Source organism: Hyla sarda, chromosome 5 (assembly GCF_029499605.1).
Source record: "Hyla sarda isolate aHylSar1 chromosome 5, aHylSar1.hap1, whole genome shotgun sequence".
Classification (NCBI taxonomy): Eukaryota; Metazoa; Chordata; class Amphibia; order Anura; family Hylidae; genus Hyla; species Hyla sarda.
In genome coordinates, this window is record NC_079193.1 from 212,147,305 (window position 1) to 212,161,538 (window position 14,234).

The following is a 14,234-nucleotide window of genomic DNA, read 5'->3' on the forward strand; positions in this document are numbered from 1 at the left end:
TCTGCCTTCTATACCCCGGTGGCACGGGGAGGATAAGCAAGAAGGACAGAGGTCCAAGGCTGAATGCTGGTGCTAGCTGCGGCTAGTTAGTAATTCCCGTCTCGGGCTCTGCTGGGGTAGCCGAGTGTCAGGCTCTGCTGGGGTAGTGGAGCATCCATGTTAAGTCCCAATCTCTGTGCAACGAAACAGTCTATGACCAGACGCGTTTCAGGGAGCCACGTCCCCTTTTTCAATGGTGAGAGTAAGAAGACGGAGTCTTCTTACACACTCAGTCTTCTTACCCTCCCCATTGAAAAAGGCGACGTGGCTTCCCGAGACTGTTTCGCTGCACAGTGATTGGGACTTAACAGGGTAGCTCCGCTACCCCAGCAGAGCCTGACACTCAGCTACCCCAGCAGAGCCCGAGACGTGCATTAGTAACTAGCCGCAGCTAGCACCGGCATTTCAGCCTTGGACCTCTGTCCTTTTTGCTTATCCTCCCCGTGCCGCCGGGGTATAGAAGGCAGAGCCCGGAGGACTTCCAACGTAGATACGCGCAGAACACAGAGCATTCGAAGAGCCGGCAAAGGCACATAGTGCCTATCCTTTATCACCTTCTTTAACTTGTCCCTGTTCCGTTGGGGTATAGAAGGAGTAACTTCGTGATACTGTGTGAAACTTGGTGAAGCTTCAGTGCTACCACGCACATATGCCTATTCACGATCGCGGTGATGCCCGGTATTAACCCTTCATACGCAGCAAAAAAGTTGATCGCCGCATCTAAAGTGAAAGTAAACTGTGCCGGTTAACTCAGTGGAGCTGTTCGGGACCGCCGCAATTAAATCGCGGTTTCCCAAACAGCTGGAGGGTCCCTACCAGCCTCCTCACTGTCCGATCGCCGAATGACTGCTCCTTGCCTGAGATCCAGGCAGGAGCAGTCGAGCGGCGATAACACTGATCAATGCCCGGCTGTTGCCAGGCAGTGATCTGTGTAGAAGATCAGTGTGTGCAATGTTATAGCCCCTTATGAAAATAAAGTGTTAATAAAGATCATTTAACCCCTTCCATAATAAAAGTCAGAATCACCCCCCTTTTCCAAATAAAACTGTGTAAATAAAAATAAACATATGTGGTATCTCCACGTGCGTAAATGTCCGAATTATAAAAATATATCGTTAAATAAACAACACGGTCTATGGCGTACACATAAAAAAAAAATCCAAAGTCCAAAATAGCGTATTTTTGGTCACTTTTTATACCATTAGAAAGTGATCAATAAGTCCGATCAATACAAAAATGACACCAATAAAAACGTCAGATCACGACGCAAAAAATTAGCCCTCATACTTCCCCATATGCGGAAAAAAAAAGTTATAGGAGTCAGAAGAGAACATTTTTAAACGTTTACATTTTCCTGCATGTAGTAATGATTTTTTTCCAGAAATACGACAAAATCAAACCTACATAAGTAGGGTATCATTTTAACCGTAAGGACCTACAGAATAAAGAGAAGGTGGAATTTTTACTGAAATATGCACTGCGTAGAAACGGAAGGGGTTAAATCATAGAGCTCCGCTGCGCGCGCCCTGAGTGGCGGGGGCACGTGCGCCAGGACTGAGAACACGGAAGACCAGGGAGGTGAGTGAAGGGCTGTAATTTGCATGCGGGGGCGTCCCGCGATGCGAATCCCAGCCCCGCCGGCAGCGGGGACATGAGAGGAGAGCGCTCACGGCCAGCGTGTCTGGCCAGAGCGCTGACGTTACATATATTCTATTATTTTATTGTAAGTGAAAGGAGAACTACATCAAAAGTTAACTTATCCCCTATCCACAGGATAGGAGATAAATAGCTGTTCGCGGGGGGTCCAACCGCTGGGATTCCCTGTCCTCTCCAGGACTCGATCCCAGCAGTCTCATTAAAGAGTGTGTGTCGTCTACCGGTAGACAGCACGTGCTCCATTTATGATGCTCTAGTGCTGTACTCTGGTCTTTTCGGCACTCCCATAGAAATGAATGGAGCATGTGCTGTCTGCAGCACGCACTCCTCACTGAGAGCCGGGTCCCATCCTGGAGATCGCGGGGGTCCCAGCAGTCGTACCCCCTGCGATCAGCTCCTATGACGTGGATAAGGGATAAGTACATTTTTGCTGAAGTTCTCCTTTAACCCCTTAAGGACCCAGGGTTTTTTGGTTTTTGCACTTTCGTTTTTTCCTCCTCACCTTTTAAAAATCATAACCCTTTAAGTTTTGCACCTAAAAATCCATATGATGGCTTATTTTTGCAATTTGCCATTCTACTTTGCAGTGACATCAGTCATTTTACCCAAAAATCTACAGTGAAACGGAAAAAAAAATCATTGTGCGACGAAATTGAAGAAAAAACACCATTTTGTAACTTTTGGGGGCTTCCGTTTCTATGCAGTACATTTTTCAGGAAAAATGACACATTCTCTTTATTCTGTAGGTCCATACGATGAAAATAATACCCTACTTATATCGGTTTGATTTTGTCCTACTTCTGGAAAAAATCATAACTACATGCAGGAAAATTTATACATTTAAAATTGTCATCTTCTGACCCCTATAACTTTTTAATTTTTTTCTGCGTATGGGGGCTGATTTTTTGCGCCGTGATCTGACGTTTTTAGCGGTACCGGACTTTTTGATCGCTTTTTATTCATTTTTTCATTATATAAAAAGTGACCAAAAATACACTATTTTGGGCTTTGGAATTTTTTTGCGCGTACGCCATTGACCGTGCGGTTTAATTAATGATATATTTTTTATAGTTCGGATATTTACGCACGCGGCGATACCCCATATGTTTATATTTATTTTTATTTACATGGTGTTTTTTTTTTTTATGGGAAAAGGGGGGTGATTTGAACTTTTATTAAGGAAAGGGTTAAATCACATTTATTAACTTTTTTAATTTTTTTTTTTGCAGTGTTATAGCTCCCATAGGAAGACTTTGAACGCCGCGTCTAAAGGGTTAATAGCGCGCTGCCCCAGGTTCCGGCTGCAGATACATGCCGGTACCGACCTGATATGACGCGGGGTCACCGCGTGACCCCGCGTTATATCGCGGGAGCCGACCAAGGACATAAATATGTCCTTGGTCGTTAAGGGGTTAAATAGTTTATCTCTTTAGTGAGATGCAGGTATTAATGCAGCTTTGCCTTTTGGTATTAACTAGCTGTAAAAGATGTAACAAACTGGAGTCCGAAGATGAAGAAGCCTTTGGAGGATCTCTATGGAAAGGAGTATTTTGCCAATACATTTTCTGCATGGGTGAAAGCCATGGCTCATTTTACCAGCAAATCTGATGGTAAGCTGGTTTTACACATTTTTACTTGCTTGATAGTATCTGGTTGGTTTAGTTTTATTTCTTTCCACATCTGTTTTGTTACTTTTTAGTTAAATTACACATGTTGATTGATACACATATTGATGACAATTGAATTCAGCATAGCCTTATAAAGAGAAAAGTGATAAAAGAACACTATACAAATCAGTGTTATTGTAAGGATTTAGGGGAAGATTTATCAAAACCTGTGCAAAGGCAAAGTTGTCCAGTTACTTGCTTGTTTTTCATTGGACTTCCTATGTTGGGGCATTTAGATCCAATAATAGTATTTTCAAGTTCCAATATGGATATTTTGGCAACAATTACCTTGTAATTACCTGTAATTGGGGGACCCATGGGAACAAATTTTGGAAGGTATATATAGATATAGATCTGAGCAGTCCCATATTCTAACTTTATTCTGGGGGTCCTTTAACCCCAGTATGTCCGAAGCAATATACTGTGTGCATCACTATATTCTGATTAGCATTACCTCCTATCATATATATATATATATATATATATATATATATATATATATATATATATATATATATATATTCTTATCTTGGGATAACCCACTTAACATATAACCCATTAAATGTTTTACTGTATGGTGAACTCCCACAAAAACAAGTGTTTTTTTATATGTGGTTAATAATAATACAAAAAAAAAAAAAAAATCGGACATACTGGGGTTAAAGGACCCCAAGAATAAAGTTAGAGTATGGGACTGCTCAGCCTGCACCCATTGCTCCATCCACTCAAAGGACAACTGCCCTCCATTCTTCTGATCAGTGGTGTTCCCAGAAGTCGGGCCCCACTGATCAACTAGCTTTCCCTTGTGTATATAAATTATCATTTGTAATCTGTGGATAATCTCTTTAACTTTATTCTGGGGCTCAGAGTAGCAGAGAATAGAGGGATAAAGGGGCAACTTTAAATTTAATCCCTTCCTTACAACATAAATATGCATGTTGGCTTGCCTTAAAGGGATCTTTAGAATGTGTTAGGTAATATTAGGTAATATTGTAATAATGTCATTACTTGTCAGGTAATATCTGTCGACAATTGCTTCCACTCATTGGTTGCCCAACATTAATTATTCATGGCATGAAGGATCCTATGGTCCCATCATTTCATCCACAGTTTTTACATCAACAAGTGAAAAATTCAAGGTCAGTGATTTTATTGCACGTTATTAATCATTTATACACAGTTGTATTTTAGGTCATGGTTTGGCAGGACTTATTGGTTTTAAATGAATCTTACATTTTTGAATTTATGTAGTCATGTTGGAAATTTATCATCTGTGATGATGGTTACTTTTCCTCTCTGTATGTGCAGTTATGTTTTGAATGGCTTTAAACTGGTGTGATAGATATATATATATATATATATATATATATATATATATATATATATATATATATATATACTACAACCTTGTATGTGTATGCTAAAACAAAGAGAGAGAGCACTCCATGTATTATTGCGTTTGCCATGATAATCGCTTAATGTGAATGGGTGCTTACTGATGAAAGTTGTGCAAGCCCCAGCATAATTTAGGGTTAGAGCATAGATAAACTGTCTCACTGCCGCCTTTCCGCGATGTGGACCAATAAAGGAACCAAAGAATTTCCAAATGAAAGTGGAATACTTTGGGTGCTGAGAGACCACGGATACCAGGTAATTGTGAACGAAGTTTATTCCCAACATGGAACACGTTTCGCGCCTTGGCTCTTCATCAGGATAGTATGGACAAAGGATTATGGGAACATTGATAAAGTAGCTGCTGTTAACCCTTTACTGGAGTTAACCCTGATATTTACTCTTTACAAACAAGTACAAAATACACATGTAAAACCAATTATAAAGGTGCATGCAGACTATATAAAAAAAAAACAGACTATATAAAAAATATGTGCATGTACAGCTATATAATCTAAAAAAGACATACCGTAAATAAAAATACAAATATATATCTGTGCAGCTAAATAAATCACTTCAGTGTGTATTCTCAATTGTCTTTTAGTCCATGTGGAGATAAAGTACCTAATTTAAAAATCCAATATGACTCACAGTTTATCCGTTTTTGAAACCTATTAGAACTATCATTAAGAATTATTTCCAAAATTAGCAACTTCAAACTATCAGGATTTTTTGAATGTACAGAAGTGAAGTGCCGAAACACACTGTTAGCAAAAATCCATTCTTTATATTGGAGAGATGTCTGTTCATACGGGACCGTCTGAACAGTGCGGCTCACGTACTTCAACAGATATTCGTAAGATAGTAAATAAACTACATATGATCTATCACAACTGAAGGGCTCCTAAATGGAGAATTTTTCTTTTGTAGTGTGAAATGTAAAGGACATCTCATAACTAATCATGTTGCAACACATATATCGAGATTTATTACATTTCGTTATCCCTTTTGCATTGGATGACGCAAAGGGGGGTTGCGCAGATTTTAATCTGCTGGGGGCTGAAAGATTATGAAGGTTACTTCTAAAAGTAACACCTGGTGTTTGGGAATAATATTCCTCAAGATGGGGTCATCACAGACTACGGGCGAATATTTTATTAATACTTGTTTAATATCATAAGCGGCACAATTATAATTTGTAATAAAATTATATTTAAAACAACTAGCATCACTCTTCATTTTATTCGTATTTCTACTGCCGCTACTGTGTGTTGCCACGATGTCACACTGTTTCCGATTTTTTACTTTATTAAATGCATCGGATAATAATTGGGGCTGGGTAACCTTTATTTTTAACCCCTTGCCGCAAATGGAGGTACATTCACGTCCATTTGCGGCTCCCGAGGTATGACGCGCTCAGCTGATGTTGCTATAAGCAACCAGGACCCACGGCTAAGGCCAGACATCGCCAATCGGGCTGATGTCCGGCATGAATTCTTTAGACACAGTGATTCAACTTGATCGCCGTGTCTAAAACAAAAGTAAAAATTGCTGGATAGCTCAGTGGTGCTGTTTGGGACCTCGGTGTTCGAACAGCTTTTAGGACGTGAGGAGGATCTGCAATAGTGCAAGTACTGTCTTGTCTAGGAAAAGGTTTTTTATGTTGTTTCTGTTTAGACTGTTGTGCCCCAGATGTATGAGAAGCGGATGACCCCTCCGGGCAAGATATCGCTTGTTGCAAAGAAGGGACAGCCGTAACAGAATTAGAATGTAATGAATCACCAGCAGTAAACTGTGAGTCATATTGAATTTTTAAATTAGGTACTTTACATCCGGATGGGCTAAATGAGACAATTGAAAATACATGCTGAAGTGATTTATTTAGCTGCACAGAAAAACTTTGTTCACAATTACCTGGTATCTGTGGTCTTCGTTTGGAGGTTCTTTGGTTTCTTTATTGTATGTGTATGGGCCTCTTACTGGAATGAAAAATATATAATAGTCCATTCAGCATGGATGGTACAAGCAGTCTGGTTGCATTTTTTAATGCCTGGCATGGGCAAACTCCTTTACTGTGATGTCCAGCTTGATAGCTGTTGGATGGACAGTAATTTCTGTGGTATAAAAGAACAGAGTAGTTGTGAATGCAGCACTGGAGATAGATGATTTACTGCCACATCACCTTGTCTCTCTCTGCCTTTGTTTCTGTAGCATCTCCCCCTCAACTCTCTATTGACTTGTATCTCAAGGTATTGCAGATTTCGCTTGTATTTATTATCTATGCAGGGTTTATTAAAAGTGCTTTTGTAATTTAGTAATCTTTTGCTGGTATATGGTGTTCATTTACCGCTATATACAATGCATTCACCGAGTCTTTAGACCCTTTCGATTTTTTTACATTTTATTATGTTGAAATGGGCTAAAATAAGAATTGAATATCATTTTCTTTTCAATAATTCTGCATTCAATAGCACATAATGACAAAGTGAACACAGAATGTTAGATTTTTTTTTGCTAATTATTAAAAAGGAAAAACTAAAATATTTTAAGTATTCACACCCTTTACTTAGTTGAAGCACCTTGGACAGCTATTATAGTCTCCAGTCTTCTTGTGTATGATGCCACAAGGTTTACATGTAAACCTGGTTTGAGGATTTTCTGCCATTCTCTGCAGATCCTCTCAAACTGTGTCAGGTTGGTGAGGGATTCTTGGTGGAAGCCATTTTTAGGATTAAATCTGGGCTCTGACTGGGCAACTCAACAACATTCACAGAGTTGTCCCTAAGCCATTCCTGTCTTGTCTTGGCTGTAGGCTTAGGGTCACTGTGTTGGTTCAGAGCTTTCTGGATCAGATTTCATTAAGAATATCTCTGTACTTTGCTCTATTCAGCTTTCCCTCAACCATGACTAGTGTTGCGCGCGAATATTCGTAATGCAAATTTTTATCGTGAACATTGCAACTTCGCGATTTTGCGAATATAGCGCTATATATTCGCAATTACAACTATTCTTTTTTTATTTTCACAGTACACATCACAGTGATCATCATCCCTCCTTGCTTCCAGCTTGTGGTCTAAAGAATGCTCCAATACTATTTATTGTGAGTCTGGCGAGTGAATATTTTGCATATGAGAATATTTGCGAATATTCACATATTCGCAAATATCGTAACTGATCCGTCCCTTCTTTTAGCTTGTGGGCCAATGAGAATGATGCAAAAACAGTTGTCAGAGGTTATCAACATAATTTGCAACCAATAAGAAAGTTGCCCACCCCTTCATTATATAAGATTCCTCCCAGCAGCTTTTATTTATTTTTAATTTTTTGCAGTTTCATGTGGTTGTGAGGAGATTGAATACTGTCTGTGCTTTCAAGTGATTTTTTCAAAGCAAAGCAAATTATCCAGCGAATTGATAGTGTTAGAGTAGGTTAGCTTAGCAGATAGGTTCTAGTGTAGGGTATAGAGTTAGTGCTGTGATTTTTAAAAAGCAAAGCAGATCATCTAGGGAATTTATAGTGTTAGATATTGTAGGTTTGTTTAGCAGATGTGTTCTAGTGTAAGGTATAGAGTTAGTGTAGTGCTGTGCTTTTTTAAAAGCAAAGCAAATCATCTAGTGAATTTATAGTGTTAGAGTAGGTTGGTTTAGCAGATAGGTTCTAGTGTAGGGTATAGAGTTAGTTTAGGTACAGTGGGGATGAAAAGTTTGGGCACCCCAGGTAAAAATTTGTATTAATGTGCATAAAGAAGCCAAGGAAAGATGGAAAAATCTCCAAAAGGCATCAAATTACAGATTAGACTTTCTTATGTCAACAAAAGTTAGATTTTATTTTCATCATTTACACTTTCAAAATAACAGAAAACAAAAAAAATGGTGTCTGCAAAAGTTTGGGCACGCTACAGAATTTATAGTATGCACTGCCCCCTTTGCAAAGCTGAGACCTGCCAGTGTCATGGATTGTTCTCAATCATCATCTGGGAAGACCAGGTGATGTCAATCTCAAAGGTTTTAAATGCCCAGACTCATCTGACCTTGCCCCAACAATCAGCACCATGGGTTCTTCTAAGCAGTTGTCTAGAAATCTGAAACTGAAAAGAGTTGATGTTCACAAAGCTGGAGAAGGCTATAAGAAGATAGCAAAATGTTTTCAGATGTCAATATCCTCTGTTGGAATGTAATTAAGAAATGGCAGTCATCAGGAACAGTGGAAGTTAAAGCAAGATCTGGAAGACCAAGAAAAATATCAGACAGAACAGCTCGCAGGATTGTGAGAAAATTCAAAACCCACGTTTGACTGCTCAATCCCTCCAGAAAGATCTGGCAGACACTGGAGTTGTGGTACACTATTCCACTATAAAGAGATACTTGTACAAATATGGTCTTCATAGAAGAGTCATCATGTCCTCACCACAAAAATCAGCGTTTGAACTTTGCAAATGAACATATAGACAAGCCTGATGCATTTTGGAAACAAGTTCTGTGGACCGATGAGGTTAAAAGGGAACTTTTTTTTGTCCGGAATGAGCAAAGGTACGTTTGGAGAAGAAGGGGAAATGAATTTAATGAAAAGAACCTCTGTCCAACTGTTAAGCATGGGGGTGGATCAGTCATGCTTTGGGGTTGTATTGCAGCCAGTGGCACAGGGAACATCTCACGAGTAGAAGGAAAAATGGATTCAATAACATTTCAGCAAATTTTGGATGCTAACTTGATGCCATCTGTGAAGAAGCTGAAGTTAAAGAGAGGATGGCTTCTACAAATGGATAATGATCCTAAACACACCTCAAAATCCACAGGGGATTACATCAAGAGGCGTTAACTGCAGGGTTTTCCCATGGCCTTCACAATCTCCTGACCCCAACATAATTGAAAATCTATGGATAGACCATAAAAGAGCAGTGCGTGACAGACAGCCCAGAAATCTCAAAGAACTGGAAGACTTTTGTAAGGAAGTCTTACAAAAGCGTTTACAAGCTGTGATATTTGCCAAAGGGGGCAGTACAAGATATTAACTCTGCAAGGTGCCCAAACTTTTGCAGACACCATTTTTTTTCTGTTATTTTGAAAGTGTAAATGATAGAAATAAAATCTAACTTTTGTTGACATATAATAAGAATGTCTTCTGTAATTTGATGCCTTTTGGAGATTTTTCCATCTTTCCTTGGCTTCTTTATGCACATTAATACAAATTTTTACCTGCAGTGCCCAAACTTTTGATCCCCACTGTATAGTATAGTGTAGGCTTTAGGTGTGTTTTAGTGTTTTAGTTTAGTGTCTATGTAAAAAAAAAAGTTTATTAGCGTTAGTTTATAGTTAGTTATTTACTGTTTATTTGGTGTAGTTAGTAGTGTCTGCGTAATTGTCTTTTGTGTAGTTAGTAGTGTCTGCGTAATGGTCTTTGGTTAGTTAAAAAAAGAAAATGTTTAATAGCGTTAGTTTTTAGTTGTTTTTTTACTGTGTAGTTAGTAGTAATTGTCTTTTGGCTAGTTTCTTACTGTTTAGTTGTTTGTCGTGTCATCGTGCCTCAGACTCTGCGTAATTGTCTTTCGTTAGTTTAAAAAAAAAGTTTATTAGCGTTAGTTTTAAGTGTTAGTGTCTTCGTCAGTGTCTGTGTCTTTTGTTAGGTAATTTTTGCCCCAGAGTCCTCATCCCAATAAAGTTTTCCCCACCGCTACTATGAGTAGTTCATGTGGCCATACAGGCAGCAGGGGCGTCCACCTCATTAGGGACTTTTTTGGTGGTGGCAGCTGCACCATTTCCTCACAGGATTTCGAGGAATTAGTGGCTCTCGTGGCACAAGCCAGTGCCACGGATTCCTCTGCCCCGGCTCCGAGCAGCAGCAGGAGCTAGTAGGACCAGTCCCCAAGAATCTAGCCTTCTTCTGTTTGACAGCGACAGTGAGAGGGACCTCTTGGGGGATGTCATGCATCAGGCTTAACTGGATCTCAGTGCTGATGTTTAGGACCTTTTGGAAGGGATGGAGGAGGAGGAGGGGGTAACGACTGTGACATCCCTTTCAACTGGTGTGGGTGGTTTTAGCCAATGAACCCCCGCACCTAGTCACACTCAGGCGTCAGTGAGGGGACAGCGGAGCCAGGTCAGGGGCTCCATGTCTGCTGTTCCCCTAAGTCCACCACAGTTTTGGCCCTGGGTCTGACATATCAGGGGGCAAAGAAGAGGGGGACCAAGAATGGGTGCCACCTCCCTTGTCAGTTCACAGCAGCAGTGACGAGGACGGTAGGCACCCTAAGGAAACTGTGTGCCAGGTCACCAGGGAGATAAGCATCAGGGGCTCCACTGGTAATGGCAGCAGGAGGAGGCAGCAGCAGCCAGTCCACCTGTGCGCACTGAGCCTGAACATGTGCAAGTCAGCACCACCCCATCTGATAGGAGGTCTGTGCTTAACCCCTTAAGGACCAAGCCCATTTTCACCTTAAGGACCAGGCCAATTTTATTTTTGCGTTTTCGCAGTACCACTGGCAGTGTACAGGGGACAGCAGCTCCTGCCACTGTACTGCAGACACCCCAACCCCTTTCAACCATGCATTCCCACTCCCCCGCTCCCTCCAGTAGAGGTACTGGTACCGGCAGCCAGACCTCTGCCTCCACTGCACCCTCCTCTATGTCCTCCACTGCCATCCGGCACCACTGCAAGGGGAAATTGGAGCAGTTCATCCCAGCCAGCCGGCAGCAACTTCATGGCCACCGCCATCTGTTCTTAGCGCTGAAGGGTCCCTTGTCAATCCCTCTCCTTGGCTCTCCCTCCAATAAAAACCATTGTTTTTTTACTTTTTTTTATTTATTTATATTTATTTGTTGATATTTATTTTTGTCTATATCTATGAATTTATTTATTTTTGTAATCATGGATGAATATCTTGATTTGTAAATTTTTTGATGAATTTATTTCTGTTTTTATTCATTGATGAATTTATTTATTAGTTTATTGATGAACTTATTTATTTATATATTTCTGTATATATTTATTTTATTTCTGTATACCGTATTTTGTCGGCGTATAACATGCACTTTTAAAACTTAAATTCAAGGCAAAAAGTCTGCCTGCGTGTTATGCATCAATAAATCTTTTTGTCACTGATTTAACCTCTTAAGGACCAAGGACGTTCTGGAACGTCCCCGCACCCTGGGCTTTAAGGACCAAGGACGTTCCAGAACATCCTGGTGTTTCTCCGGTCTCTGCCGCGCGTCGGGCAGAGATTGGAACGGCATTCCTGCTGAAATCCTTGTGCAGGCATGCCGTGCAAATGCCGAGGGGGGTCCCGGGACCCCCCATGTCAGCGATCGCAGAAAATTGCATGTCAATTCAGACATGCGATTTTCTCCTATTCCGGACTGATCGGGTCTCTGGTGACCCGATCACCTGGAAAATTGTGATGATCTGACCTGTCAGTGACAGCCCAGATCATCCTGAGAGTGAAGTCGCAATGCTGCAATTTCCTCCTATCCCCTGCCATTGGTCAGAATTGATTCTGACCAATGGCAGAGCAGGACAGTGGGTTGCCATGGCATCCCCCCGTTCTGGCCACCCCTGGATGTCGAGGGGATCGTGGGAAGAAGATGGAGGTCGATACCTGCAGGAGAAGATGCCTGGAGACCCCGATCGTTGCTGGAGAATGATGGATCCTGGGTCAGGTAGGGAAACTACTGTGGGGGAGGGGAGAATTGAAAGTGAAAGTAAAGTGATCTTTACTGTGGCAACCACTAGGTAGGCCAAACTGCAACTCCCAGCATGCCCAGACAGCCAAAGGCTGTCAGGGCATGCTGGGAGTTGTAGTTTTGCAACATCTGGAGGGTCACAGTTTGGAGACCACTGTTACAGTGGTGCCCAAACGGTAGCCCTTCAGATGTTGCCAAACTACAACTCTCAGCAAGCCTAGACTGCCCAGGCATGCTGGGAGTTGTAGTTCTGTAACTTCTGTCCCTTCAGATTTAGCAATTTTCATGAAATTTTTGAAAATTGCTGCTTTACTTTGAAGCCCTCTAATTTTTTCAAAAAGCAAAAATATGTCCATTTTATGATGCCAACATAAAGTGGACATATTGTATTTGTGAATAAAAATAAAATTTATTGGGAATATCCATTTTCCTTACAAGCAGAAAGCTTCAAAGTTAGAAAAATGCAAAATTTTCATGACATTTGGGGATTTTTCACCAAAAAAGGATGCAAGTAACGCCAAAAATTTACCACCAAAATAAAGTAGAATATGTCATGAAAAAACAATCTCGGAATCAGTATGATAACTAAAAGCATCCCAGAGTTATTAATGTTTAAAGTGACAGTGGTCAGATGTTCAAAAAACGCTCTGGTCCTAAGGTGTAAAATGGCCTGGTCCTTAAGGGGTTAAAGTGGGCGCAGCAGCGGCTGCTTGTTAAGGATTAGCAGCCTGGCCGCGGCCACTTTAAATCAGTGACCAGTGCGCGGCTCCCGCTTTGCTTTTTGTTTGATTTTCCTCCCTTTCCCCCCCTGCTTTTCATTGTATTGTTTTTATCTTCCTTACCTAGCAGCGCTCGGCAGGCCAGGTCCGGTGTCGGCTGCGGCCAGTGAAGCAGGATGAGTGATGTCTTCTGCTAGCTCCGCTGCATGTCACTCATCATTCAATGCTGCTGCCGCTGCGGCCACACTGGCCAGCGGCGGCTGCAGCGAATGATGAATGACGTCCCTGATGCTGTGCAGCGGAGCTAGCAGAGGACGTGATTCATCCTGCTTCACTGACCGCAGCCTGCAAGACCCGTCATCGGACCTGGCCTGCCGAGCGCGGCTAGGTAAGGAAGATGGGGAAAAAAATATATGTAAAAAACGGGGGGAAAGGGGATGCTGAGAGGGGGGGCATGATGAGAGGGGAGCATGATGAAAAGGGGACATGATGAGGGGAGCATGATGAGAGGGGGGCATGAAGATAAGGTGGCATGATGAGAGGGGGGGCATGATGAGAAGGGGGCATGATGAGAGAGGGGTGGGGGAATGATAAGACAGTGGGGGAATGATGAGAGGGTAAGGGGGGGTGTAAATGTGGCACAGGAGCTGATAAAAGGCGAGGAATGATGTGGCACTGGAAGGGAGGAACAAACTGAAGTTCAGGCAAAATCAAAGTTAGAGGGATGATATGGCATTTAGTCTGTCATTTACCTTATATGTATTTTTTTTTTACTTAAATTTCCTTATTAAAATGGGGGTGCATGTTATACGCCGATAAATACGGTATATTTTTGTATATATCTATGAATTAATTTTTTGTAATCATGGATGGATGTCTTTTTTATTTTTATTTATTTATAAATTTATTTCATTTGTTTATTAATTCATTTACAGTTGGGAAAAAAGTATTTAGTCAGCCACCAATTGTGCAAGTTCTCCCACTTAAGAAGATGAGAGAGGCCTGTAATTTTCATCATAGGTCTACTTCAACTATGAGAGACAGAATAGGGGGGGAAAGAATACAGGAAATCACATTGTAACATC

General features: G+C 41.1%; 1 protein-coding gene across 3 annotated transcripts in view; it reads left to right on the plus strand.

Moving 5' to 3' along the window:
• Positions 1-14,234, plus strand: part of BPHL (biphenyl hydrolase like) — a 97,665-nt gene that overhangs the window by 45,322 nt on the left and 38,109 nt on the right. For 2 of the 3 annotated variants that reach the window (XM_056521054.1, XM_056521053.1), the window contains exons 5-6: positions 3,174-3,305; positions 4,378-4,501. In XM_056521054.1, the coding sequence (XP_056377029.1) occupies positions 3,174-3,305; positions 4,378-4,501 (256 nt within the window). Of the gene's footprint in view, positions 1-3,173; positions 3,306-4,377; positions 4,502-6,965; positions 7,004-14,234 lie in introns of all 3 variants that reach the window. The other variant, XM_056521055.1, reaches the window with a different exon arrangement.